The sequence below is a fragment of the Hippopotamus amphibius genome, chromosome 9 (genome assembly GCF_030028045.1).
Source record: "Hippopotamus amphibius kiboko isolate mHipAmp2 chromosome 9, mHipAmp2.hap2, whole genome shotgun sequence".
NCBI lineage: Eukaryota > Metazoa > Chordata > Mammalia > Artiodactyla > Hippopotamidae > Hippopotamus > Hippopotamus amphibius.
Genome location: NC_080194.1, coordinates 52,176,350 through 52,201,025, shown reverse-complemented (window position 1 = coordinate 52,201,025; position 24,676 = coordinate 52,176,350). Strand labels below are relative to the sequence as shown.

Genomic DNA, 24,676 nt, shown 5'->3' with positions numbered 1-24,676 from the left:
AGCTTCATAAAACAGTAGCAGGCTAAAGTTGCACCGTTAACATTAATTCTCATCGAGGAGAGGACAGCCTTAGCAGTTACCCTGAAAAAGGTCAGATATCAAATTTCTTTATGCTGACTTTGATGCTGAATTGAGTCACGCTGTGGGCTTGGATATTGTATGACTTTTGCTTTTCTGTGCACTGTGTCATTGGTATACGGTGCCACTCTTTGCTCCCCTGACTTAAACGAGCCAGTGATTAAGCATTAATATTCTTCAGGGCATTAGATATCATTTACTGCTATAGTTTATTTATATTTATTTTTATATAAGAGCTTTAAAATTATATAAAATCAAACTAGAACTATAGGAAATAAATGAATTTATATAAATTTCTGTCTTTTCATAAATTTTTGCTATTGCTTACCCTTCTCTGGCTGTAAAAATTAACAGCACTGTATAGATAATGGGCAGAAAAGATTCAAATACAGAATCCAATAGTGGTGGTCTAGTTTTACCCTTAATATTTTGAGAGCTTTAAATTCCTGGTACATATGTTTTTCACACTTAGTAATAGAGATAGAATTCTAAAGTATACTTGGTACCAGAAAATTCAGGAAATTTTAAATATGGTAACAGATTAAATATTTTAAAGTGTATCCTTTATCATACTGACATTTTAATCCTTATTCATAAATATTAGCATAAAATTTTAGTCCTGCTAATTCTAATCCATTATTTCTTGAATATTATTTACGTTCAATAGCAATGTTGCATCTATTAAGTGACCTTTTTAAGTAATGAAAAAACAATACTATTAGTTCCAAGACTGAAGTGGTGGCAATGTCATTCTGACTTAATAGACTACAATTTTATTAAATAGTATAAGTTCAGCTGTCCCAGGGTTATTTGATTAGGAAATATTTAATGAAGGCATTAATATTTACTCCTACCCAACCTCCAGCTGGAATTTCATGGTGTGAGAGCACCAGGTTAATTGAGTTTTATTACAAAATCACTAGACCACTTTAAAAATAACTGTAATGCACATTCCCTAAGGTCTGATCTATGAGAAGTGGGAAAATAGAAGAAAAAAAAAAAAACAGATTAACATATAACTAGATTTGCTGACACTTTCAGCATAGACATACATTAAAAATTTGAGCAACTGATATAGATTTCTCTGGAAAGAAATTATGAGTCACTTTTCCTTGCAAACCCTGATTGGGAATAGGGAAAAAAGATAAGTATTTCTCTAGCCAATAGAAACACAAGAATATATAGGCATTGAGTTTTCTGTAGATCTGTGGTTTCCATCAGTGGCTGCAGTGTTTTCTTAGAAACTTACTCATGGGAATATACTTGTCAGGGTAACTATTCCCCTTCCATTTTTCAATCTTTTAATTCCTGAGTAAAATGAATATTGAAATTTGGTATTTATATTTTCACTTTGTAACCCAATCAAATCTGGAAGGAGTAAGCCCAGTGTTCAGTTAACGTCCACCAGATGGGAATGTAGGTTGATGCAGTCACTATGAAACACTACATTGAAAAGATATATGCACTCTTCTGTTTACTGAAGCATTATTTACAATAGCCAAGATATGGAAGCAACCTAAGTGCCCACCAAGAGATGAATGGATAAAGAAGATGTGATATGTACATCACTCACTCACATACACACACACATATACACACACACACATATATATATATGAATATTAGCCCTAAAATGAATGAAATCTTGCCATTTGTTACAACATGGAAGGACTTAGAGGGTATTATGCTAAGAGAAATAAGTCAGAGGGAGAAAGACAAACACTGTATGATTTCACTTATATGTAGAGTCTAAAAGATTTAAAAAAATGAAATTTAGCCAAAAAGAAGCAGAGTCATAGGTACAGAGAAAAAACAGGGGAGGGAGATAGGGGGAGGAGAGAAATGAGTAAGGAAGATTAAGCAGTACAAACTTTCAATTAAATAATAAATGAGTCACAGGTATGAAATGAACTGTGTGGGGGAATATAGCCAATATGTATGTAACATCTTTGTATGGTGATGGATGACAACTAGACTTATCATGGTGATCAATTTGAAATATATAGAAATATCAAATCACTATCTTGTCTACCAAGAACTAACAGTATTGTAGGTCAGTTATACTTCAAAATCAACTAACCAAAAAAAACAAACTCATAGAAAAGGAGATCAGATTTTTGGTTACCAAAGGTGGTGGGTTGGGGGAGGGGAAATTGGATGAAGGTGATCAAAAAGTACAAATTTCTGACTCTAAGACAAATAAGTATTAGGGACACAATGTATGACATGGTAAAGATGATTAACACAGCTGTATGTTATAAATGAAAGTTGTTAAGAGAATAAATCCTGAGTTCTCATCACAAGGAAAATTTTTTTTTTCTATTTATATGATGTTTTTTCTATATAAGTTGATGGGTGTTCACTAAACCTATTGGGGGATCATTTCATAATGTATGTAAGTCAGAACATTATGTTATACATTATATATGTTATGTTAAACTTATACAATGCTGTATGTCAATTATATCTCAATAAAACTGGAAAAACATTATGTCCACTAGAAAGTAGTATAGGATGTTTACTAAAGTGTACATAATTTATATATTATATATAAAAACTGAAGATAATATATTTATCAATATTTTCTTACTATGAACCAGATAAGTTTCTAAAGTTCTAAGTGCTTATATGTATTGAATTATTTAATCTCTACAACAACCTATGAGGGAAATACTATTGTTGTCCCCATTCTAAAGACAAGGAAACTAGGGTACAGAGCTATTCATGTCTTGCCCAAAGCCACAGAGCTGCTATGAGGTAGAGTCCAGATTAAATGAGCCCATCTAATTTTGGAGCCTATGTTGCAGGTAAGTTAACTGACAGATCCAAAAATCTCAATCAATAAAATGAGTGGCCAAGGTGTAAGGAAGGAAGACATACACACTACAGCCAAGAGAAGAGATTTTGTTTCCAGGAACTCAGTCATGATGTCAGCAAAGTTAAAAAATAAAAATTAAAAAAAAAGATGTTGGCAAGTTTCCTCCCAAGGCACTCTACTTTCTTTGTTTTCCTTTGTCTTCATTACATGTATCATAGTTCTTGATTTTATATATTTTAAAAATAATTTTCTTTATTTAATGTTCTTCTACTAATACTTTACCCAAGTGTAATCCTCTACCAATACTCCCAACTTGTAAATTCCATAAAGTCAGTAACCACTAGTGATTTACTTGCAACTGTATCCCCAGTTCCTAACACATAGTAAATATTCAATGAAGAAATGTTGGGCTTCCCTGGTGGTGCAGTGGTTAAGAATCCACCTGCCAATGCAGAGGACACAGGTTTGATCCCTGGTCCGGGAAGATCCCACATGCCACAGAGCAACTAAGCCCATGAGCCACAACTACTGAAGCCCGTGCACCTAGAGCCTGTGCTCTGCAACACAGAAGCTACCACAATAAGAACCTGCGCACTGCCTTGAAGAGTAGCCCCTGCTCTCCACAACTACAGAAAGCCCACGCGCAGCAATGAAGACCCAAAGAGCCATTAAATAAAATTTACTTAATTAATTAAGAAAAAGAAATTTTGAAGAAGTCAATGAATGTTCAAAGAGGAAGGAGTGAATTTGGGAGAAAATGACATTTGAGTTTGCTGAAAGCAAGTAAGGAGTTGTGTGTGGAAGGTACCAGTTCAGAGGCGATCAGATTTTCACTTAGCATTTATATGTCACTAAGCCTCCTTGAAATCCTGGGCTCAGAATTGAGACCCAACTTACTCTTCTATTTCTTAAATAACAGTTCTTGAAGTGCTGACTAAAAACAGATTCTGAACCCTGTGTAATATTTACCGAACGATCTATCTTGGGAGATGCCTTTTAGGATAGAGGTCAGGAAATTTTTAGGAGCTGAGGCAGAAGCACAAAAGGAGAGTGAGCAAAGAGATGTTACATAGAAGCAGGAGTTAGAATGAGAGTAGGGAAATATTGGCATATCAAAGACTTGGGGCTGGGTCCAAGTAACTGAGACTAGAATAAAGGTGGAATTCATCTGGGAGGGAGTTGATGTTCATGACCAAGAGCATTTAAGAGTTAATTTAAATAGAGATGATTTTTTTCAGAGTACACCAACATTTAGAAGTTGAAGAGACAAAGAAGAACTAGGACAGGAAACAAGGGGTAGCCAATGAAATAGAAATAAAAACATGAGATTGTAGTATCCTAGAATCACGTGAAGAAATTTTTTTTTTTTTTAAAAAGGAAATGGTTAACCACATTGAACACTGCTGATAGGTCTATTAGAGTGATAATTGATCCTTACATTTAGTAGTGACCTGGTCAGTGTTAACTTGGAAGAGAGTCATTATTGTGGGGTGGTACAGGCAAGCTGGTTGGAATAAGCTCATGGGAGAAAGGAAGGAGAGGAATTGAACACTATGAACATCCATAGCTCTTTTCAAGAAGTCTTGATGCAAAGGAAGACAAGTGGAAGAAATGGTAGGTCAGGGTGGCTTTTTATAAGGTTAGAGGAATTTCTGTTCAGTTATGGGAACAATCTAACAGGGAGACAACAAATGATGCTGAAGAAGAGATTGAGGGGATTTTCTAGAATCATGTCCTTCAGCAGTCAAGATATGATAGAATGGGATTCAGTGCACACAGCTGGCCTTTAATAGATGCACAGACTATTTATTCATAGCATATTAGTGAATACAAGGCAGAGTATATGACTGTGCATACAGGTGGTGGGACCATGTGAAGAACCCTTTCTTCTGATTGCTTCTACTTTCTCAATGAAATAGGAAGCACCATCATTAGAAGGTCCAAGAAGGTGTGGAGCTTGAGGACAGAGAATAATATGTAAATATAAAAGTCCTGTAATTGAAACACCATTTCCCATTTATTTATGCTAATATATCTATTTTCCAGAGCTGAAGATCTGAGAACTGGGATTGCGGAATGGGAAAATCAGAGATGTCAGATAAAAAGCCTGGGCAGCTAAAAGGGCATCAGGTAGAAGAATTAAACCTGCCCTTGAGAGAGGGAGACCTCAGTGAATTAATAATCAGTTGCTCCCAGACCAGGAGACTACTGGAGGCCACTGGCTAAGGCCAGGATCTTTGTGTTTAATGCAATGGAAATGGCAGCTCAGGGGTTTGATACTTTCTCCAGAGCCTGGAAAGTCCTCTTCAGCTCCTGGCTCTGATCTCACTTTCACATTCACTGTGCATTGTATGAGGAGCAGTAGGGCAGCTTTGATACTGCTGGGCATCCCCTCTTTGCACGGCAGCCTCTCTGCCCTGATTTCTGACACCGAACTATTCTCCTGTTTGCTTTGACAGACTCTCTTCCCTTCCCTTAAGTGACATCCCACTTTTCTGTTTTTCCTCTTTCCTTTCCAGGTTTTACTAACTCTCCTGTTGTTTGAAATGCTGGTGCTCCTCAAGTTACTGTTTTTACCACTCTCTCTCATTTCACCAATTTCATTGGCAAACTCATCAATTCTCATAGTTTTTATAACCACTTATTTGGTTACCATTTAATAATCTCTCATGAACCCTTATATTTACAGAATTTTATAATCAACATAAATGCATTAGAAGCACCTCTAGCTCTCTACTTGCCTACTGAGCTTTCACCTCAAGCATGTGCCTGTTCCTACATTCTTATCCATCTTCTCATAGCACAGACCATCCTCAGTTTCTTACTTTCTCTTCCGTGTCTCCCATTCAATCAGTCAGTAATTTTATTGAATTTATTCCCATGCAGATGATCACCTTCTCATTTCTGACTAATCTTTGCCTTTATTACAGTTTTTGGCTCTTGAGTAGTCTTTTTTTCCTTTTGTCTTGTCCAAATTGCGCTTCAGCCAGAGTGATCTTTCTAAAATGTATATTGTCTTCCTTCCATTTTTGCATGACATAGCAGGCATTTCATCATCAGTCCCTTGCTTACTTATCCAGGCTTACCTCTTCTCTCACCTGTCTCCCTCTCACCCTGAGTTCCTCACTATTTTAATCTATGAGGTATGCCATGCTGCCTTTCCTTTCCACATCTTCATATACTCCCCCCCCACCTTATATAGAATATCTTCCTTACTCTATACAGAGTTTTGCTGAGCTAATTGCTAATGGGCTTTCAGGGCTCAGCTTGGATAGTAATTCATCTAAAAATCATTTTCTGATGTCCCTAAGCTGAATAAGAGGATTCTCCAGCTGTGGATAAGATTCCATAGGTTCCTGTATTTGCTTTTCTCTCACACTGGATTAAAGTTGCATGCATAGTTACCTTTCATCTCCACTAGATCATAAGCTCCTTGAAGGCTGATGCAATACAACTTTCCCTCAGAATCCATGGGGGAATGGTTCCAGGACCCCTGTGGATACCAAGATCCGAGGATGTTCAAGCCCTTTGTATAAAATGGCTTAGAATTTGCATATAACCCACACACATCCTTCTAAATACTTTAAATCATCTCTAGATTATTTATAATACCTAGTACAATGAATATATTATGTAAATAGTTGCTGGTGTGCAGCAAATTCAAATTTTGCTTTTTGGAACTTCCTGGAAATTTTTTTCCCTGAATAGTTTCTGTTTGTGGTTGGTTGAACCTGTGTATGCAGAATTGGCAGATATGAAGGGCCAACTATATTTTTTCATCCTTGTATCCCTAACATTTATCCCCTACTAAGTTCCCACTACATGCTTTTTGAATACCTGAATAAGTGAATAAATTGTTAGATTTCTAGTATCAGCTTTGGTTTCACTTTAATTGATGAAAAACTAATTTCCACTGCAAGAGACGCAACTGATTACATAACAAATAAAGTCCTGTTGTGAAGCACAACAGCTAAATCCTAATTTGGCTCATCCCTCTTTACATGGAGTGCCATAGCCAATTATTGTACCACTTGGACAGTATACATTTTGTTTATTTATATATATATGTATATATCATGTATTTATTATATATATATATGTATATATTTTATATATATTTATATATATATATAAGTTTTATAACCATGATGATGATCCTGGCTTTTTTGAACCTCATTATGGCCCTTCCGGTTTTCCATTGATTATCCTTACCTAGCTTTAAGAACTATAAACCACATTCTCACACTCCATTTTAATTTTTAACACTAGCATGAGATAGTTCTTCTTTTCTTTTTATATACGAGCAAGGTAGGCAGCTAAAACACAAAGCAACAGACTGCACAGAGAAATGAATAGGTTCAGAAGCTACAACTACAAACTACCTTAAAGGAAAACTCATTCTCTTTTCATTGCCTTACACCTCTAGGTGCCAAACCTCACATTTAATTTCAGGTTTTAAAGGAGATTTTATGTCTACCCATAATCTGTTCTCATATAGTTTGCCCAGGAGAGCTTAGCTATTTTCAGTTAAAATTGATCCACCCTTGCCAGACTTGTGGTTGAATACAAAGACAAAAGGACATGAATCTCTTAACAGCTCCTGATGGGATTGGACTGCACCTATCATGCTCATTTTAGGTGGAGTACATCTAAAAATATACCTTGAGTTTCAGAGAAATCATATTTACCATTTCACAGAACAGAAAATGTTAAATATAATTTGATGCTTAACACCTAAAGTATTATTTTCAAATCACAGAAGTGCTTCATGCATTCCAAATATCTCTACGAGAAAGGATAATGACTCTAAATAATCTTACTTCTGAGAAAGCTTATTCACAGATATAAATTATTTTTTATCCAAAATTAAATCAGTATCCATTAAGCTGAAATGTCAAACACTCTGAACAATAATGTCTGACTCCTAAAAACATTTCCAAGATCAACAAATTTTCGAATTCAATTTATATTAGACACAGAAAAAATCCCAATTCCTAATATTTTTTTTACAATTCATCATAATTAGTATTTTTAAATATTTGATCTATCTACCAAACTGACTTTCCTGTGATCAAAAGGAGAGTTAGAATAATCTACTTCAGGCACAATACAAATCTTTTCTAATGAAAAATCTTGGGAGTTAAAGTAAAATATGTGCAATGTATTTCTTAGTAATCAATAAAAGTAGGAATTTCATAACAGTATTTCCACTTTATAATATTGTTATATAGATTATATATAGCAAAACCTACAAAACAAATTCTGTCCATTTTTCTAAATACTCCATAGTGAATTTGACTGATTTTCAAGAATGTGAGGCATAGTGTACATACAATCTAGTCAAAATATATACGCTTCCTTAGATACATTTCCTACTGCATGATAGATTTTAGGGGATGAAGATCCAGTCTATATTTGTAGAGTGTAATTGATAGTGCTGTTTTCCCCTTTTTTCTCATTAAATAATAAAGAAGGAACTAATTTAATGTGTGTGAATGGATATTTTAATATTAAGGCAAACAAAAAAGTTAATTCCCAAATATTTCTGACAAAGAAAATAAAAGAACGGAAATTTGGATGGATTGTTTGTTTGCTTGCTTGCTTGCTTCCTTCCTTCCTTCCTACCTTTCTTCCTTCCTTCCTTTTTCCTTTTTTCCTTGCCCCTTTTCTTTTCTTTTCCTTTCCCTTTCCCCTTCCTTTCCCTTCTTTCCTCCCCCATGCCTTTTCTCTTTCTTTCTTTCTTTCTTTCTTTCTTTCTTTCTTTCTTTCTTTCTTTCTTTCTTTCTTTCTTTCTTGCAGGACCCCAATTTTATAACTAGTACAATTTTCAGCTAATGTTTAAAATATATATGCAATATTTTATTTTTTCCACTCCAACTGTAGTTCGCATTTGGTTGCATCGCCAAAGGAGATTTTCAACAATGTCTTCAGAAGAAAAATTTTCATTAAAAAATAAGTTTCCTCAGAATTCACTTATTATTGTTATTACTATTTTTGCAGAATATTCTGGAGCTCTTCCTGGTCTCCCTACTTCATATGCTGCTTTGCTAAGAGTTAAGAAGAGTTCATTGTCATCCCTCTATGGTTCAAAGACCAGACCACGATACAGCAGTCCTTCATTAGGAACACTGAGCGTTTCTTCACCGAGCTGGCGAGGAGCAGCTCAACATTATTATTCCCCCATCAATCTTTATCATTCCTCAGATGCCTTCAAACAAGACGGTAAGTGTCAAAGGAAAATTGCACCTGTTGGAGCTAAGCAAGGAAAAAAGACTTTATTCAAGACTATTGCAATAGGAGGTGCCTATTGTAATAGAGGAGAGAGGTTAAACTCAACTCTGAAACAGAAAGTGAGTTTTTAAGATCTGGAAAGGTGGAGGACATTAAGGAAGAGTTTGATCAGTGTGATTATGCCATCTGTGTTTACTAATTGGTGCTTATTGAAGTTAACTTCTTACCATCCTATGGACACTGGGAAATAGGGACCTTCTCTTTCTTGATGATTACATTTCAAAAAAGGAAAAAAAAAAAAAGGCTCCCAGGTCCTTGAGAAAGACATTCTTGGGTTTTAAAACTGGTAAGAGACTCTGTAAAGATTTACATTTCACAAAAGCAAAGAAGGAATTTATAACTGCAGATTTTCTAAAGTAAATGCTCTTAGAAAATGTAGGTTAGGGGACCATAGTCAGGAGGAAACCTGTCAAAAGTTTAGTGAAGCTGAGGAAAATGTTAAGGCCATCTTGGTCATAAGTTAGCCTTATATTGCACCCATATTTCAAAAAATTTTTCATGTACTTAATTATAATTGCTTCCAATTGCTTCCAATTCTGATTTAGGATTAAGACTAAACAAATTCATATACTGAAAGCAAAACATAAAATTTCTGAAGGACAATGTGGCAATGAATATCAAGAGCCTCAAAACAGTCATATCTTTAAATCTCATATTTTATTTCTAGAAATGTGTTTCACATAAGAAAATAATAATGTACATGGAGATGTAAGTATACACTTAGTATTTATGAGTAGAAAATAAGAAATAATTTAAATGCCCAACACTAAGTTATCAGTTAAATTAAGGATGACTATGCAGCTATTAGCATTATGGTTTGAACAACATTTTCTAAATATTCTCTAACTTTGTCATTTTGGGGTATATCAACAAAACAGTAGAAGGTTAATTAACAGAGAGAAGCGCTAGTGCTTGATTATTGGCAGGATCTGTGCTGGTCTCTTTTGAATAGCTTATATCAATAATACTGTCAACAAACATATGAAGTGGATATTATTACTGTCTTCCTTGGAGATGGAAACTCAGGGGGCAGGTAAGTATCTTTGACAAGATCACACTTCTAATAAGTAACCAATTTCATTCATATATCTGATTTTAAGTCCAATACACTTTGGGCTATATTTCAGATATGATTGATAAAGGACTAAACATTCAGGGAGACATTTTGCAAGAACTAAACTACTTGGAAAAATCCTAGAAATGTCACATTAGGTTGTGGTACCAAGCCCAGGCAAGCTTATGCCTCATGATTATGCCAGTTATTGCCCTGTGAAGCATCATCTTATAGTGTTGCCATTTAAATTTTACTTAAGCATGGTGTTGTTTCCTTAAAATGTTTTATTTTTCAAAATAATTATGTTTTAAAATTTTCATAATATGTTCTATGAAAAAATATCAAGAGAATCAGGAGACAACCCACAGCCTCGATGAAAATATTTGCAAAAGGCAGCACATCTGATAAATGAATGGTATTCAAAATATACAAAGTACTTTTAAAAATCAACATAAGAACTCAAACAACATGAGTTTAAAATGGCCCAAAGACCTTAACAGACCTGTCAGTAAAGAAGATATACAGATGGTAAATAATTATATGAAAAGATATACCATATTCTATGGCATCACGAAAATGAAAAATAAAACAACAAGATACCACTGTACACTTACTAGAATGGCCAAAATCCAAAACACTGAAAACACCAAATGCTGCTGAGGATGTGGAGCAACAAAAACTCTCATATCTTGCTGGTGGGAATACAAAATAATATAGCATCTTTGGAATGCAGTTTGGCAATTTCATATAAAACTAAACATGCCCTTATCATACGAGAGAGCTAGATAAGCAGAGTCCAGAAGATTTTTATGGCATTAAGATGTGAATGATATCAAAATGATGGATATGTGTCCTTATACATTTGTCCAAATCTACAAAATGTACAACACCAAGAGTGAACCCTGACATAAACTACAACTTTTGGTGATTATGATGTATTAATGTAGGTTCATGTTTGGTAAAGGTGTGAGTGATGTTCATTCTGTGAGTGAGGAATCATTCTGATGAGTGATGTTGATAATGGGAGAGGGTGTGCATGTGGGGGAATGGTAGGTAGATGAGAAATCTCTGTCTTCTCAATTTTTTTGTAAATTGCTCTAAAAAATAAATGAGTTTTTAAAAATTCATCATATTAACTCCAATGTCATATTCATCAGGCAGAGATGTGTTGGGATTTGTCTTCTTTAGGCCTAATTCATTATTTTATGGGATGACACCAAGAAAGAATGTATATAGTGATCAGAACTATGGGATACTATTGTATTTGGTGTAATTTGGTACCACCTCATATTCTACTCCTTTGTTCTCTTGTTCCAAATAGAAGTTAATGTGGCTCAAAACGATACATAAAATGCAGCTAGAAATGTGAATTAAAACACATGAAAATGATGAAAATGGCAAATATTGAGACATAAGTGGAGCCAGCCTTGAGACTAATTCAAAGTGTCTATATACCTGTCATAGGTTAATCCCATTTGTGGTAATTAGTTAAGGAAAAAGAAACTCTTGTCAGTTACATATTTCCCACTGTTTTCAGACATTTGGTGTATGTGCTTGGCTGAGGAGCCAGTGGCGCGCAGCTAGCATCTGTGGGATTATGACTGAATGCCTCTAAGTCAGAATCCCGCCCAGGCAGAAGGATGCGGCAGCGCCACGGGTGCCTCGGTTGGCCTCGGATAGCCGGTCCCCCACCATCCCCGCCGTCGGGCTGTCACCTGTGTCCCTCGGGGCACGGCAGGGCACACTGCGAGGATTAAAATGAAATGGTTACTAGTAGAAATGCAGCTATTTCTGACACTAAGATTAGACACATTTTTCTGGAGGGTCCTCATTAATGGTTTATTATTTGATGTAACAGTCAATGACCTGAACATTATTTTTATTGTGTATATAACAATGAGTTTCTTCTGCTTCAATAAAGGCAGATAAAACCCAGTCATCAACAACAAAATTAGAAGTAATTATCTAAAACTGTGCCCTTCCTTTAGTCTTTGATATATGTACAATCACTTGAGAGTCTTGTTAAAAATACATTGCCCTGGGCTTCCTAGGTGGCGCAGTGGTTAAGAATCCACCTGCCAATGCAGAGGTCACCGGTTCGATCCTAGCTCCAGGAAGATCCCACATGCTGTGGAGCAACTAAGCCCATGTGCCAACAAAACAAAAAAATACATTGCCCTTCAGTAGATCAGGAGTGGAGGGCCATATAATCTACATTTGTAAAAAGATTCCAGGTGATGCTTACACTGCTGGACCATACTTTGAGTGGCAAGGCTCTAGGCTAGGGGCCAGTTTGATATAATTTAAGTCTTCTGCTGCTCTAGCTTAATCCATATTTAGAGTATCAAGAAGAAAGTATAGTCCGAGTATTTTCCAAGTAATCTTCCATAACTGTTTTCTCATCTGAGCATTTGATAGATCTTAGCTAGATGTGACTTTGAGTTTGTTCTCTCTGACAAGAGCCTGACATATGGCTTTTGTCAGGTAATTCCCCTTAGCCTTAATAGAGAGTAAAGCTGGGGTTGACGTGCTTTTGTGAAAAATGGGAAAACTAACAGAACCTGAATAGAAAGTCACCCCACTCCTTCTCAGAGTGAAGCCCAGAAGTACCCCAGATAGAATTAAGATTTTTCTGAGAAAACATAAAAGTGTAGTTTGCAGAGAAATTTAGGAAAGCAATTCCACTTCTGTATATACAGCCTGAAGAAACTCTCCCACACATGCACAAGGAAATATGAAAGTATGTTCACCACAATATAAGTTTAATTGCAAAAAATTGGAAACAAATCACATGTCCATCAGAAAGAAAATAGAAACATAAATTGTGTTTTTCATTCATTGAAAAATTAAGACTGCTAAAGTGAATAGACCATTCTTTATGAAACAGAATGAATATACCTCAAAATATAATAGTTAACAAGAAAATTTATAGAATATTACATATGGTGTCATTTGTATGAAAAATCAAAATCAAAATAATATATAATATTTATGGATATCTATAACATAATTTTTAATATATAAACTTGAGACAGCAAGTGACTATAGTGCTTAACTCTAAGGACAAAGGGAAAAGGAGAGCAGATAAATGGTACCAAGATAGGGAAGACAGATGACTTCAACTGTGTGATATTTTATTTCTTAAAATATAAAATATGAAACTAATATAATGAAATCTTCAGTAGGCAGACTATAATATGGGTCACAGTGATTCCCACCTGCTGGTATTTACAGTGTAATTCCTTTTCTTCAACTGTGGGTTGAAGTTAGTAACCTGCTTCTGGAGAATAGATTATGACAAAAGTAATGGAATGTAACTATATGACTTCCAACATTAGGTTACAAAAGACTCTGGCTTTCATCTGACTTCCGTTCCAAAGAAGAATGCTTAATTAGGACCTGAGTAAACAAATCTTGACTGATTATAGGGGTTGGTCGCCTAAAAAGAATACCAACCTGTTGAGATAATCACAAGATAACACAGAAAAAAAAGATAGATGAAACATAAAGAAAACCTTAAAGTCACAATATTGTAAGAAGAATGCCCTGTAGAAAATATTTATGTTTTTTTGGGGGGGTATAGTTGTTTTACAATGTTATGTTACTTTCTACTGTAAAGCAAAGTGGATTTCCCTGTGCTATACAGCAGGTTCTTATTAGCTATCTATTTTATACATATTACTGTATATATGTCAATCCCAATCTCCCTATTCATCCCACACCCCACCCCACTTTTCCCCCATGGTGTCCATATGTTTGATCTCTACATCTGTGTCTCTATTTGTGCCTTATAAACCAGTTCATCTGTATGATTTTTCTCTATTCCACATGTATGCATTAATACATGATATTTGTTTTTCTCTTTCACACTTACTTCACTTTGTATGAGAGTCTTTAGGTCCATCCACATCTCTACAAATGACCCAATTTTCTTCCTTTTTATGGCTGAGTAATATTCCATTGTATATATGTACCACATCTTTTTTATCCATTTGTCTGTCAATGGACATTTGGTTGCTTCTATTATTTGGCTATTGTAAATAGGGCTGCAAAGAACATTGGGGCGCATGTGTCTTTTTGAATTATTGTTTTCTCTGGGTATATACCCAATAGTGGGATTGCTGGGTCATATGGTAATTCTATTTTTAATTTTTTAAGGAACCTCCATACTGTTCTCCATAGTAGCTGTATCAATTTACATTCCTACCAACAGTGCAAGAGGTTCCCTTTTCTCCACACCCTCTCCAGTATTTACTGTTTGTAGATTTTCTGATGGTGCCCATTCTAAATGGTGTAAGGTGATCCCTCATTGTGGTTTTGATTTGAATTTCTGTAATAATTAGTGGTGTTGAGCAGTTTTTCATGTGCCTCTTGTCCATCTGTATGTCTTCTTTGGAGAAATGTTTATTAAGTCTTCTGCACATTTTTTGATAGGGTTGTTTTTTTTTTTTGTTGTTTTTTAGGTTTTTTTTTTTTGATATTGAGCTGCATGAGGTGTTTGTATATTTTGGAGATTAATACTTTGTCTGATGATTTGTTTGCAGATATTTTCTCCCATTCCAAGGGTTGTCTTTTGGTCTTGTTTATGGTTTTCTTTGCTGTGCAAAAGCTTTTAAGTTTCATTGGGTCCCATTTGTTTATTTTTGTTTTTATTTCATTACTCTAGGAGGTGGGTCAAAAAAGATCTTCTTGTAATTTATGTCAAAGAGTGTTCTTCCTATGTTTTCCTGTAAGAGTTTTACAGTGTCTGGTCTTATATTTAGGTCTTTAATCCATTTTCAGTTTATTTTTGTGTATGGTGTTAGGGAGTATCCTAATTTCATTCTTTTACATATAGTTGTCCAATTTTCCCAGCACCACTTATTGCAGAGACTGTCTTTTCCCCATTGTATATCCTTGCCTCCTTTGTCATAGATTAGTTGACCATACGTGCGTGGGTTTAGGTCTGGGTTTCTATCCTGTTCCACTGATCTGTATTTCTGTTTTTGTGCTGCTACCATACAGTCTTATAGTCTGAAGTCAGGGAGTCTGATTCCTCCAGCTCTGTTTTTTTGTTGTTTTGTTTTTTCCTGCAAGATTGCTTTGGCTATTCAGGGTCTTTTGTGTCTCCATACAAATTTTAAGATTTTTTGTTCCAGTTCTGTAAAAAATGCCATTGGTAATTTGATAGGGATTGATTGCATTGTATCTGTAGATTGCTTTGGGTAGTGTAGTCATTCTCACAATATTGATTCTCCCAATTCAAGAACATGGTATATCTCTCCATCTGTTTGTGTCATCTTTGATTTCTTTCATCAGTGTTATAGTTTTCTGAGTACAGGTCTGTTACCTCCTTAGGTAGGTTTATTCCTAGGTATTTTATTCTTTTTGTTGCAGTGGTGAATGGGATTGTTTTCTTAATTTCTCTTTCTGATCTTTCATTGTTAGTGTATAGGCATGAAAGAGATTTCTGTGCATGAATTTTGTATCCTGCAACTTTATGAAATTCATAGATTAGCTCTAGTAGTTTTCTGGTGGCATCTTTGGGATTTTCTATGTATAGTATCATGTCATCTGCAAACAGTGACAGTTTTACTTCTTTTCCAATTTGGATTCCTTTTATTCCATTTTCTTCTCTGATTGCCATGGCTAGGACTTCCAAAACTATGTTGAATCATACTGGCGAGAGTGAATATCCTTGTCTTGTTCCTGATCTTAGAGGGAATGCTTTCAGTTTTTCACCATTGAGAATGATGATTGCTATGGGTTTGTCATATATTACCTTCATTATGTTGAGGTGGGTTCCCCCTTGCCCACTTTCTGGAGAGCTTTATCATAAATGGGTGTTGAATTTTGTCAAAAGCTTTGCCTACATCTATTGAAAAGATAGTATGGTTTTTATTCTTCAATTTGTTTATATGGTGTATCACATTAATTGATTTGCATATACTGAAGAATCTTTGCATCACTGGGATAAATCCCACTTGATCATGGTGTATGATCCTTTTAATCTGTTGTTGGATTCTGTTTGCTAGTATTTTGTTGAGGATTTTTGCATCTATGTTAATCATGATATTGGTCTGTAATTTTCTTTTTTTGTAATATCTTTGTCTGGTTTTGGTATCAGGGTAATGGTTGCCTCATAGAATGAGTTTAGGAGTGTTCCTCCCTCTGCAATTCTTTGGAAGAGTTTCAGAAGGATAGCTGTTAGCTCTTCTCTAAATGATAGAATTCAGCTGTGAAGCCATCCAGTCCTGGACTTTTGTTTGTTGGAAGATTTTTAATCACTGTTTCAATTTCATTACTTGTGATTGGTCTGTTCATATTTTCTATTTTTCGTGGTTCAGTCTTGAAGGTTTATACCATTCTAAGAATTTGTCCATTTCATCCAGGTTGTCCATTTTATTAGCATATAGTTGCTTGTAGTAGTCTCTACTGATGCTTTGTATCTCTGCAGTGTCCATTGTAACTTCTGCTTTTTCATTTCTAATTTTAATGATTTGAGTCCTCTCCCTCTTTTTCTTGATGAGTCTGGCTAAAGGTTCATCAATTTTATTTTTCTTCTCAAAGAGCAAGCTTTTAGTTTTATTAATCTCTGCTATTGTTTTCTTTGTTTCTATTTCATTTATTTCTACTCTGATCTTTATGATTTCTTTCCTTCTACAAACTTTGGTTTTGTTTGCTCTTCTTTCTCTGTTTCCTTTAGGTGTAAGGTTAGATTGTTTATTTGAGATTTTTCTTGTTTCTAGAAGTAGGATTGTATTGCTATAAACTTTACTCTTAGAACTGCTTTTGCTGCATCCCATAGGTTTTGAATAATCATGTTTCCATTGTCATCTGTCTGTAAGTGTTTTTTTGATTTTCTTTTTGATTTCTTCAGTGATTCCTTGGTTATTTATTAGCATATTGTCTAGCCTCCATGCATTTGTGTTTTTAATGTTTTTTTTTCCCCTGTAATTTATTTCCAATCTCATAGTGTAGTGCTCAGAAAATATGCCTGATACAATTTCAATTTTCTTAAGTTTACCAAGGCTTCATTTGTGACCCAAGATGTGATATATCCTGGAGAATGTTCCATGTGCACTTGAGAAGAAAGTGTAATCTGCTGTTCTTGGATGAAATGTCCTATAAATATCAATTAAATCTATCTGGTCTATTGTGTCATTCAAAGCTTGTGTTTCCTTATTAATTTTTTGTCTGGATGATCTGTCCATTGGTGTAAGTGATGTGTTAAAGTCCCCCACTATTATTGTGTTTCTGTCGATTTCCTCTCATATAACTGTTAGTATTTGCCTTATGTATTGTGCTGCTTCTGTGTTGAGTGCATAGATATTTATAATTGTTATATCTTCTTGGATTGATCCCTTGATCACTATGTAATGTTCTTCCTTGTCTCTTGTAACATTATTTTAAAGTCTATTTTATCTGATATGAGTATTGCTACTCCAGCTTTTTTTTTTTTTAATCTCTATTTGCATGGAATATCTTTTTCCATCCCCTCACTTTCAATCTGTATATGTCTCTAAGTCTGAAGTAGGTCTCTTGTAGACAGAATATACATGGATCTTGTTTTTTTGTGCATTCAGCCAGTCTGTATTTTTTGGTTGGAACATTTAATCCATTCACATTTAAGGTAATTATTGATATGTATGTTCCTATTACCATTTTCTTAATTGTTTTGGGTTTATTTTTGCAGGTCCTTTTCTTCTCTTGTGTTTCCCGCTTAGAGAAGTTCCTTTAGCATTTACTGTAGAGCTGTTTGGTAGTACTGAATTCTCCTAGCTTCTGCTTGTCTGTAAAGCTTTTGATTTCTCCATCGAATCTGAATGAGATTCTTGCTGAGTAGAGTATTCTCGGTTGTAGGTTCTTCTCTTTCATCACTTTAAATATATCATGCCACTCCCTTCTGACTTGCAGAGTTTCTGCTGAGAAATCAGCTATTAACCTTATGGGAATTCCCTTGTATATTATTTGTCATTTTTCCCTTGTTGCTTTTAATAATTTTTCTTTGTCTTTAATTTTTGTCAGTTTGATTACTATGTGAATTGGAGTGTTTCTCCTTGGGTTTATCCTGCCTGGGACTCTATGCTCTTCCTGAACTTGGGTGGCTGTTTCCTTCCCCATATTAGGGAATTTTGCAACTATAATCTCTTTAAATTTTATTTCAAGTCCTTTCTCTCTTCTCCTTTTGGAACCCCTATAATAATGCAAATGTTGGTGCGTTTAATGTTGTCCCAGAAGTCTCTTAGCTGTCTTTGTTTCTTCTCACTCTTTATTCTGTTCCATGGCAGTGGTTTCCACCTTTCAGTCTTCCAGGTCACTTATCTGTTCTTCTGCCTCAGTTATTCTGCTACTGATTCCTTCTAGTGTATTTTTCATTTCAGTTATGGTATTGTTCATCTCTGTTTGTTTGTTCTTTAATTCTTCTAGGTCTTTGTTAAACATTTCTTGCATCTTCTTGATCTTTGCATTCTTTTTCTGAGGTCCTGGATCATCTTCACTATCATTATTCTGAATTTGTTTTTTCTGGAAAGTTGCCTATCTCCACTTTATTTGGTTGTTTTTCTGGGGCTTTATCTTGTTCCTTCATCTGAAACATAATCTCTGATTTTTCATTTTGTCTATCTTTCTGTGATTGTGGTTTTCATCCTGCAGGCTGTAGGATTGTAGTTCTTCTTGCATCTGCTATCTTCCTTCTGGTGAATGAGGCTGTCTATAAGGCTTGTGAAAGCTTCCTGATGGGAGGGACTGGTGGTGGGTAGATCTGGGTGTTACTCTGGTGCACAGAGCTAAGTAAAACTTTAATCCACTTGTCTGCTCATGGGTGGGGTTGAGTTCCCTCTCTGTTGGTTGTTTGGGCTCAGGTGACCCAACACTGGAGCCTACAGGCTCTTTGGTAGGGCTAATAGTGGACTCTGGGAGGGCTCATGCCAATGAATACTTCCAAGAATTTCTCCTGCCAGTGTCCTTGTCCCTGTGTTGTGCCACAGCCACCCCCCACCTCTGCAGGATACCCTCCCACACTAGCAGATAGGTCTGGTTCAGTGTCCTATGGGGTCACTGCTCCTTCCCCTTGCATCTTGGTGCACATACTTATTTGTGTGTGCCCTCCAAGAGTGGAGTCTGTGTCCCCCAAGTCCTGTCAAAATCCTGCAATCAAATCCTGCTGGCCTTCAAAGTCTGATTCTCTGGGGATTCCTCCTCCTGTTGCCAGACCCCCAGGTTGGGAAGCCTGATGTGGGGCTCAGAACCTTCATTGCAGTGGGTGGACTTCTGTGGTATAACTGTTCTCCAGTTTGTGAGTCACCCACCCAGTGGTTATGGGATTTGATTTTATCGTGATTGCACCCCTCCTGCCTTCTCATTGAGGCTTCTCCTTTGTCTTTGGATACGGGGTATCTTTTAGTGAGTTCCAGTGTCTTCCTGTCAATGATTGTTCAGCATTTAGTTGTGATTCCAGTGCTCTCACAAGAGGGAGTGAGTGCACATCCTTCTACTCTGCCATCTTGAACCATGAACCACTCTGTCGAAAATATAGAAGTATGTTGAGGACATCAATAAAAAGAACAAAAGTTGTATGTTTATTATCTTACAATCTTTGTGGGTCAGCAAGCCTATGTGGTTGGACATGCTCTGGTTTTGTGTCTTTCACAAGGTGGGATTCCAATCTCATCTCAAGGCTCAAATAGGTACATATCCACTTGTCAGCTCACTTACCTCACATAATTGTCCACAGGATACAGTTGCTGAGGGTTGTTGGACTAAGTGCCTCAACTCCTCATTGGCTGTTGGCTAGAGGCCATTCTCAGGGGGACTCTCCATAGGGTAGCTCACAGCATGGTAGTTGATTTCTGACAGAAGGAGCAAGTCAGAGCAAGAGAAGGCAAAAAAGGTGGCTACAAGAAAAGTACAACAATCAGTCACTGACATTTGGCTGAAGTAAGGATGTAATAACAGGGAAATAAACTAAAAAATTTGAGCTAGACTCAGGATGGGGAGAAGAGAACAACAGAGTACCTGAAAGAGAGACTGCTGTCGTTGATGTTGAGCAATCAGAGAAAGCCTCTGTCCATTTTCTTTCAATCTGATATTATCTTGCATAATGACTATGATCACTTCAAATTATGCCAGTGAAATGTTCCTTGTACCAAGAGGTGTTATCTAGTTTTAAAAAATTGAGTTGTTAATAGTTACTCTAAAGTAATTGTTTGAATGCAAGGAATGTCATTTAATTGATTTTAAAAATTGGCTACTATTTAAACTGGAAATTCTCATGGTAATATAGGTTAATTGAAAGCCCTTATGACTCAGCACCTCAAACACCTGCAAAACATGTACTAGTTTTGAATTTTGCAATGGAGACAAGGATTATTAACCACTGGTGACACTGTGTCTGCTCCTACCATTATAAATGAACAGCCAATAAATTGATCTTTGACTTCATCTCTTTTTGTTATTGTTGTGATTTTACAAGGAGTAAACTTAACTAAGTGTAGGATGCATTTTAGTCTTCAATATGTGATGAAATGACTAAGTAAGATATTTTATCTTCCTTTCAGGGGGACAGTCTGAATTAAGAGTGATTCTGACTAGAAAATTTAGGCTTTTACTGGTGACACCCATTCTTGGGATTCAGAGACTATAAATGCTATCTCAGATGGGAAAAAAATGTGGTTCTTAAAACTAGAAGAAGCAAATTATCTTCTGCTAAGTTTAAGTATATAATTTTGGATCTCTTTTATTGCCTCAGTGATATGTACAACTTGCAATTTATGTAATGCTCTGAGTCTACCCAGCCTTTGGAGTTTCTACCACGGGCTTCTGACATCTGGAAGATTCCTGCAATCTACCAAATTTGTTGCCTCATATTCTCCGTACTTTGGGCTGAATTTCATTGTTGACATGCTTATTTCAAGATTAGACTTGGAACACAGTCAATGGCATCATGACTCAAAGTGATATCTGTGGAGCCTGCAGCCTCCGGCCGCCATCATGGCCGGGCAGCTCTCAGGGACAGGCACTCCTCTCCGCGGACCTCCTCCCTCCTGTCCTCTCGGTCCGTCACCCTACCGGCAACAATGTTTCTCACCCTGAACCAGCTCTCCGGTTCCCACGTCCCGCTCCTGGACCCTCTGTTCAGCCGCGGATCGATGTCTCGGTCCGGGAACGCTGTGAGCTGCGCTGCGGACCCTCCCAGCTCCATTCAGAATTGCCAAAATGTGGAAGCAAAGAAGATGTCCCTCAGTGGGTGAATGGATAATTAACCTGTGGTATATCCAAACATGGAAATTTACTCAGCACTAAAAAGAAATGAGCTACCAAGTCATGAAAAGACATGGAGAAACCTACAATGTGTATTACTACGTAAAAGAAGCCAATCTAAAAAGGCCACTTATTATATGATTCCAACTGTATGGCATTCTGGAAAAGAAATCCCACTTGCATAGAAGGATTGAATGAGAGATGGTTGTAATCATTTTTTTTTTAATCGAGGGAAAACTCATTGTGAGAAGAAACAATGTATATCTGTAGCAATATATAATACATATCTTTGAAGTTTCATTACACTTTAAAATCATTTTGTCAGGTTAAAAGTATAAATACACGAACATGTTTAAAATATGAAGACTTCTGAATGTTCACAAAATGACCATGCTTGGATCATCTGGAGATGTGAAGGCTTGAACAAGACTCCAACAAAAAAACCAGCAAACAAAGTATGCTCAAAGAAAATTGCTAACGTACAGGAAACAAGTCAAGGTTTGTAGTAGGAGACACAAAACTTATGAAGAGAAAAAGCCTGCGTTTTAAACCAAAAATGCACTTGAGAAAGACTTCTGATTTTGCTGTTGTTATGGCTTCACATTTCAAGAATAAAAAAGAAAAGGTACAGAAAAAAAAAAAAAAAAGTGATATCTGTGCTGACAATTTCTGTTGTTTCCTCAAAATATTCTTTGCTGATAAAATGTTTTGGAGGACCAAATCAAATATTTAAATGATCTTTTATGAGAATAGGAGTTCCCTCTGGGCAGGGTAAAAGATATTTCACTTGGATGATATACTCCTATATAAATCAAATCACTCCTGTTTCTCTCAGTTTAAAAACCATCTTTTAATAAAAACCTTACCATTTCATAACTGTTCATTCAAACTTTGAATATACTGTTGTGTTGCATTCTTAATTTTTAGAGCTATTGTTATTTTCTGTTAGTATGCTTTTCTCTCCAGTTTAACTATATACCATTTGAGCAAAAACTATTTTGTATACTCCTCTTCTTTCTATTTCAGCACTTAGAGCAGTGCAAGCTTACTAAGAGCTTAACAAATATTGTTTAAGGATGCATCTACATGAGGAATTTGAAATCAGAATTTAGGCTAAATTTCTACACCATGACAGAATATTTGCCTCGAGATTTTTAAACTAACTGCATTTTTTGAATTACAAATGAAAAGGAGGGAAAAACAATGCCTTCCATCTGTTGACAAGGTTGCCTAGTGGTTTGACACCTTCTGAATGTTATATGGGATCAGTACACTTTGATTATTCTCATAAGTGATAGCATCTTTGGATCATCTGACCTTTCTTTCATAGCTACATTAAAAACGATGAAGAAATCTATCAGACTCTCAATTTATATTACGTGCACAACATAATACTACTACCCATGAAACATTCATCACAATTCTTTTTAATAAATCATGCTCTTCAATTTTTAGGAATCCTTGAAAGTTTTAGAATGAAAGTTTACACTTGTTTAACTTTTATAAAGAAACTTCATTTCAATGTTAAAAGGCAACTTAAGAAAATTTTGGATATTTTCTTTAAGAATTCACCTTATATTCTCACATAGTGTGGAAAGTTTTTCTCACATTGTAACTGTGATTGTCATCATAAAACTCAATTTCTAACTAAACATTTCAAAATTTTTGGAAATTATCACATAAAATATATCAATGCTCATTAAAAGTGAATTTGTTTTAATTATATTGGACATGATAGGTTGATATTTCCTCTAGAATATAATATCAATATGCTTAGTTCTCAGTACATGAATAAACTATACCAGGCCATTAATTAGAGGTAACCAGTAGGTGAAGAGCATTGGGTCTGGCATTAGGCCTAATCTTTGAGAAAAATGGACAGAGAAATAATTGTTTAAAAGAGGATTTAAGTCTGAAAGACAAGTTTAGAATCTAGGGAGACATGGTAATGCCTGGTGATGATCCAGGAAACAGTTGAAAACATAATGATCCAACACCAAGAAGCAAGGCTCCCCCAGGGAACCTGGGTGTGGAAGTCTCAGATAAAGTAATACTTAAAAGCTTCTGGCAGAAAGAAAGTTAGCATCTGGGTAGCCTATCAATAAATGGCAGAAATTCCAAAAAGGTTTAGAGGAAATGAAATATCAGCCTGATCCTAAGACAGGACTCTACAAGGGAAACCAATGTCTCCATAGACAAAATGACATACCAGTGCTTCAAGAAGCTCCACTGGGAGAAGGGTAGATGGACCCCAGGGTCATAATTTCCCAGTAGAGCTTCATCCTCCTATTTAGGAATCTCTGATGAAAAATTACTGCCAATACCATGCTAACTTTTTAGGCTCTGGTTTATTACTGTAGTCAGATTCTAAGAAGGGTGGCACCTCCACTTTAGAGGTGTTTTTAAAATTTGTGGAGTAGTTTTGATTGTCTTAGTTTTGACTCAGATATGCTATTTTAATTTAGAGAGTAGAGAATAGGAGTGCTAGATGATCTATAATTATAATGTACAGTACTCTTAAATGTCCTTCTAAACATTCACATGAATGAAAATTCTCTTTAAAATTTTCTGAGGCAAGAATCTAACTCTGTATTATATTATATACAAGGTATTTTTGATATATAATGGATATGTCAATTAAAAATGTGTAAATTACAGCAGGATTATATTTAGTTTTGTTAAGAACTTTAACAGAATTTGTTGACCATTTAGAAAATCATATCACCTAACCCCAATAACACTCACAAAATTTAACTAATCTATACTACACTTAGATCAATTAGCATTTGTAGCCACTACATTCATGGGGGTTTTATCAACAAAAACAAACTGGATTACTTATTTATGTCTTCTATTACAATTGTTCTTGAAAATTTACATATTGAATTAAATACTATTTTATAATGTTACTTATTTTTTTATTTTATTCCTTCATTAGATTAAAAAAATACATACAGGTAGGTTAGAATATCCATTAATTTAAGATTCATAAGAGGAAGTTATAAAGAGAACCACTAGCCCAAAGATGAGTGTGTAGCACTTTTTTCTAAATTCTATATTGTTTTTATGGACATGGTGAGACCAGAAAGGATAGAGTTGTTGCTAAGGCTCAGAAATAACAAAAGGGAAAAGGAGAAAAAGGAATATATATATATACATACATACATATATAAATATATGATTTTATGGTTTGT

The 24,676-nt window shown here is 35.5% G+C and overlaps 1 protein-coding gene across 1 annotated transcript in view; it reads left to right on the top strand.

Moving 5' to 3' along the window:
* CNTN5 (contactin 5) overlaps positions 1 to 24,676 on the top strand; it is a 1,287,027-nt gene that overhangs the window by 785,746 nt on the left and 476,605 nt on the right. Inside the window, exon 4 of the mRNA XM_057750478.1 lies at positions 8,897 to 9,118. Coding sequence (XP_057606461.1) covers positions 8,897 to 9,118 — 222 coding nt within the window. The remainder of the gene's footprint in view (positions 1 to 8,896; positions 9,119 to 24,676) is intronic.